This window comes from Vigna umbellata, chromosome 1 (genome assembly GCF_029865625.1).
Source record: "Vigna umbellata cultivar VRB3 chromosome 1, Vumbellata_1.0, whole genome shotgun sequence".
NCBI classification, from domain to species: domain Eukaryota; kingdom Viridiplantae; phylum Streptophyta; class Magnoliopsida; order Fabales; family Fabaceae; genus Vigna; species Vigna umbellata.
The window spans coordinates 31,134,804-31,140,803 of NC_142165.1; the positions used below are offsets into that span (position 1 = coordinate 31,134,804).

The 6,000-nt window shown below is 36.5% G+C and overlaps 1 protein-coding gene and 1 pseudogene across 1 annotated transcript; both read right to left on the reverse strand.

The window, feature by feature from the left end:
* Positions 1-286: 286 nt before the first annotated feature.
* Positions 287-1,932, reverse strand: LOC148205129 (uncharacterized). Its single transcript, XM_088103211.1, has 2 exons — positions 933-1,932; positions 287-870 (listed from the first exon to the last, which is right to left on the reverse strand). The coding sequence occupies exons 1-2, from the start codon at positions 1,930-1,932 to the stop codon at positions 287-289; spliced, it is 1,584 nt and encodes a 527-aa protein (XP_087959337.1).
* Positions 1,933-3,671: 1,739 nt separating this feature from the next.
* Positions 3,672-5,355, reverse strand: LOC148205130 (receptor-like protein 2 pseudogene; annotated as a pseudogene).
* Between the last annotated feature and the right edge of the window lie 645 nt (positions 5,356-6,000).

The following is a 6,000-nucleotide window of genomic DNA, read 5'->3' on the forward strand; positions in this document are numbered from 1 at the left end:
TCAACACACCTTGACAAGTTAGAAGAATATCCATCAGGCATCCTAAGAGCTTTTACCCAATGACAGACTTCTTTTGTTTGATCTGCTGAAAGTGTATAATTTTCTTTTGGCTTATACATGTTTCCATTGGTATGCCTTTTTAGCTCCAAATCTTTTCGTCTACAGTACAAAACTATATCCATTCGGGCCTTCTCATTGTCTTTTGTCTTCCCCACAACATTCATCATAGTATTAAAGATGTTGTCAAAGAAATTTTTTTCAATGTGCATGAAATCAAGATTATGCCTTAACAAATTATCCTTCCAATAGGGTAGATCCCAAAAGATGCTTTTTTTGTCCAATTATGCCACTCACCGTATCCATCAATTCTTGGTGCACCATTTTCAGTTATTTTAGGATAACCATTGATTTTATTCCAAACTTCTGCTCCCGTAAGATATGGTGGTGCGTCATCCATCTCCAGTTCCCCCTTCTTGAAAGCATTCCTATTCCTCCTAAAGGCATGGTCATTCGGTAAAAACCTCCGATGGGAGTCAAACCACAAATTTTTTGCCCCATGATATAATCTAAAAGCCTTTGTATGTTCCATACAATGTGGGCATGCCAGTTTACCATGAGTGCTCCAGCCGGACAAGATACCATAAGCAGGAAAATCATTAATTGTCCACATCAGCATGGCCCTCAAAATAAAGTTCTGTTTCCTTGAAATATCATATGTTATGACACCCGTCCACAGCTTCTTCAATTCGTCTATCAAGGGCTCTAAGTACACATCTATGCCAACCTTTGGATTGAATGGCCCGGGAATGAGACATGTCAAGAACATGTAAGGTTTAGACATGCACATTTCTGGAGGAAGATATTTGATGCCTGTACATATGGGTTAAAACCGTCAGAGCATAAACCGAGTCGTACATTGCGTGGCTCGGTACCAAAGTCAGGATATACTCTATCAAAGTGCTTCCAAGCCTCTCCATCGCATGGATGACGCAATACACCATTCGTCGACATGTTCTGATAGTGCCAAGTCATTTGTCCTGCAGTTTGTGTTGAGGCATACATTCTTTGTAGTCTAGGAATTAATGGCAAATAGAACATTGATTTCATAGGAACTTGCTTTGTAGTAGTTGCTCCCATGTTACGTGGTTGATATCTTGGCTTTCCACAAAATTTGCATTCAAGCAACGCGCCATCATTCTTACCATATTCATTATCATAGAAGAGCATGCAACCATCCACGCAACAATCAATCCTCTGCGATTGTAATCCCAACTTTGATACACACTTTTTTGCATCGTAGTATGTTTTAGGCAAACCTGATTTGATGGGTGTTGCATCCATAACCATTTTTGCAATAAAATCTATGCATTGGTTAGGAATATTCCAATTTGACTTGCAAGCTAATAGTCTGACACACATTGATAATTTCGAGTCTGATGCTCCTTCATACAACGGTTGGTTTGCATCCAACAAAGAATTAAAAAACCTTTGTGTTTCTTCATTCGGAGCCTCTTCAATGTTATTAGAAGTAGATGCTTGACATGACTCATTTTGCCTAAGAGCATCATGCACCATGTCTTCCATTGTTTGAAATTGGTTAATTTGACCACGTTCTGTCTCTACAGCCATCCAACTTTCATGATTCTGTACATCATCTTCTAGCATTCTTTCCCCATGATCCTCCCAAATGAAATAATTAGGCTTGAAACCGTTCTTGTAAAGGTGAACCTTCACAACTCTTTCGTGCAGAATCTTTGTACAATCGCACTTTAAACATGGACATCGAAGACCCCCGTCTCTACGATAACGTTCTTGTTCACAAGCTTTACTTATAAACTCTTCAACACCCAATACAAAAGACTCTTTCAAAGCACCTCTTCCTCTATGACACCTATCGTACATCCATGAACGATTTGGTTGAGCATCATCCATGTTCTGTACATAAATCGATTACAAAACAATTAGCCAATGGTTAATACACGTCTCCATATTAGGACACGTGCCCTATAATGGCTTCCTAAACAATAACCTAAATTAATTTAGGTCCTCTTCTCTGTACAATATCTTAGAATGTTTTTCAACATGTCTCTATCTTAATACTTGTTTTGTACATGTAAATCACTATGTACAATATTATTGTTTTATATTAATCACTATGTACAATATTGTTTTAAGCTTTCTTGATAGAAGGATATTGGCCAACCTACAACGTTGAGCTAAAACTTTCACTACAACCAAGCATAGTTAAAGAAATATCAAATTACGGTAGATAGTGCTTGATGTGTTTAATTGTTTAGCTAAATAATTTTAATTAAAAAATCAACATTTAAAGAACTAAATAACCCTCCTAATATGTTACATACAGTTGCATGAGCATACATTTGCAAAAGGACAATTATTTGAAGGTTTAGGTCTTACTAGGAGCCTTGGTTGATTGTCAAAATGAGTTGTTCTATACTGGATTGCAGGTACCGAGTGCAACTACAAAAGAAAGAACATCACATATCAATTTATAATAAAGTAATAGAGGGGCAGTCAACTACAAAATTCTTAAGTCTAGGTAGGCTAAAATGTGCTTAATGAGTCAAAACATGTAAAATGCATGGAATGGGGTACTTCGGGGTTCAGACATCATTAAAGAAAGATAATAAAATGCTCAAAACAGTACTGCAATAAGACAAATGTAAAATCAGTGGTGATACCAAATTTGAGAGCAAACTAGTCAAAACTGGTGTTAACATCAAATGCTTAATATGATGCTAATTACATGCTAAAATGCAGAATTGGATAGAATGTGTAATGAATAAGAAAGGCCTAATTATATAGACGCATGTGAACCTAGAAAACAACTTAATCGGTCAAATTCTGTAAAATGACTTAAAACTGTATAAACATGATACCAACATGAATCTAACATTAAACAAAAATGTTTCAGTAATAAAATCCCTACTGGAATCAACAAAACAGATTAGGTAAAGCAGTCTAAATTGGTCTGATAGATGTGGGTTGCTCAAGTCTATTAATTGGCACGTCAAATTAATAGATGTGGGTTGCTCAAATTAATATTGTAAGTAACCCTTCAGACTTGTTATCATCTCCATATGTGTTGTTACAAATATGGCATACTTTTAAGAAGAAATCTTTCAATAATATTTATACTAATTATTTATTTAATTATTTTTGTCTTGATATGTTTATTTTTTCAACTATGTGCAGATACATTGTAACGGCCAGATACAAAATTAATAAATATCAAATATTAAAGTCACTATTAATTTCAGAGTCAAAATTTATTTAAATCATAAGACATACATATCACCTATATTATTAATTATACCATAATTACATAAAAAGTTTCCAAGCAGGATAAATAGAGTCTATGACACTTTATTACAATTTTATATATATATATATATATATATATATATATATATATATATATATATATATATATATATTTACTATATTTTTCAATTAGTGAAATGAAATAGCAAAGAAATGGTATTTTTATATTTACTTAAAAGACATGGTCACGGGACACAGTGGGGTAAATAAAAAAAAATACAGTTTTGATTCCCAAGTATTGAATTTTGTTATTATCTAAAATTATATTTGACGCAACCACAACAATAAGTTAACACATAGCCTCATTCTCTTTTTCACCCTTCATTTTATTTACTTATATTTATACAACCAGTGAAATTACAACCACCAAATCCTAAAACCTGCAGTTTTTGAAATCCACCTGGCTCTATTATGTTCACATCTTGAGGTATCATTTCGTTGAAAAAATTCTTGGAGAGCATAAGGGTACTGAGGTTTTTGAGCCCCCTGAGTATTGTCAGAGCCCCAGTAACATTCCTCAACTTGTTAGTAGAAATTGATAGGAAAGAGAAAGACTCTAGTTCAAGTATGCTGGGAGAAATCTCTCCCTCAAGCTGATTAGATGCAAACCTCACAGCTGAAAGTGATTTGCATGCATAAAGGGTTGGTGGTAAACCACCGATAAAATAATTGTTGTCAAGATCAAGTGTAGTAAGGCTGAGGAATCCTGAGAAATTGAATGCAATGATATTTCCCTCCAAGAGATTGACCCTTAAATTCAACACCACAAGATTGACACAGTTCATCAGAGACGGGGCCATAATACCTGTCAAATTGTTGACATGAAGGAGTAGCCGTTCCAACTTGGAGAGTTTACCAATTTCACGGGGGATGAAACCTGTGAAATGATTGGAGTAGAGCTCCAAAACTGTGAGGTTGGTAAGGCCAACTATACCATCGCCAATTGTTCCAATGAGTCTATTGAGGGGCAATGAGATTTCTGTGAGAGAAACAGCATCAAAAAGATCACTTGGAATAGGCCCTGACAGAAAATTGAAGCCTGCTCTAAATCTCTCCAGCTTGGAACATGCTCCAAGTCCAGGCTGAATGGCACCATCAAAATCATTGGAGGAATAATCCAAGAATCTTAGAGAGGAGGAGTTACGGTCATTAATGCAAAACAGGGAAGTGGGAATATGACCTATGAAGCTGTTATTACTAACATTCAAAGACACCAAACTTCCTCCAGCTGCAGCAGCTGCCAAGTTCTCGAGCAAAGAATTTGGAAGTGTCCCGTTGAAAAAGTTGCTGGACAAATCCAGCTCCTGGATAGCAGCACCACTGCTATTTTTGCCACTGTTATCAATCCCAAAAGGTGGCAATTCACCAGACAGATGATTGTAGCTCAAATCAAGAACCACCAAGTGACTGAGCAATGAAAAAAGCTGGTGCTGGAGACCACCAGATAATCTGTTATGGGAGAGATTAAGGTGAGAGAGAGAAGAGAGGTTTGTGAGAGAGGGGGAGATGAAGCCAGTGAGGCCTCTAGAAGGTAGCAAAAGATGTGTGACTCTAAGATCCCCATCACAAGTAATGCCTTCCCAAGCACAGCAGTCAAGAGAATCAGACCAATTGAGAGAAGGAAAAGGTGGAGAGGTGGATATGTTCCCAGAGAAAGCCAAGAGGGAGAGTTTATCAATCTGACTACAAGAGGAAACATGAACAACAAACAAGGAGAAGAGGAATAAGGGGACTATGATAGAGACCATGAAGTTGGAAACCATGTAAGAATTGTAAAGGGAATAAGCAGAGGAAGAGGAAGATGAAGATGGTGATGGCATGAGAAAAATTGAGAGAATGGAGTGTTTGAAGTGATGGTTGGTCATGAGAGAGTGGAAATGAGAAAGAAGAGGAGGAGGGGGACATAAGGGGGTGAAGAACCAATGTAAGAAGAGATAGTTGGGGTGGCATGGGAGCAAGGAAGACCATGACCATCCATTGACAAGGGAAGCAAAATGAAGGGTGGGAGAGAGAGAGAGAGACAAAGTGGAAGGGTGACGTTGACAACTGGGGATTTAGATATACATACACATAGATAATATTTAGATTTTAATTATATTACCACTGTAACAACTCATTGCAGTTCATAGTAAATATAATTCATCTGGTGTTTATGTTTATTTTGAAAAACTGTGGATTAAGCAAGAAAAGAAAAGAAAGATTTTTGATATAGTTGTTGTTCTACTATTCATCTTAAAGAAAGTAGAAAATAGTTGTTTAGTTGTTATATTATATAGAGGTTGCAGACACAACAGTTTTCTTAGTTCTCACATTTTGCAAGAATTCTCATTGTATTCAAATTGAGAAAAAGGTATCTTACATCAAGGAAACAGTAGTCTGCTTCTTTGATTTCCAAGAGATCAATGAAGAGTCAACAAAAACTCAAAAGCCAATGATAGACCTTCTAGTATCCAAACAGCAAGCTCATCTGAATTGGCAAAGGCCGAGAGTCTAAGGTTTGATGAAGCAAAGAAGAACAAGCCATGAGCAGGGGATCCATTGAGGTAATGAAAGATTCTTTGAGCAGCATTGTAATAAGTATCAAGAGGTTTGCATAGAAATTGGCTGAGTTGTTGTACACATAATCAATATCTTGCTTGATGATGGTGAGGTGCA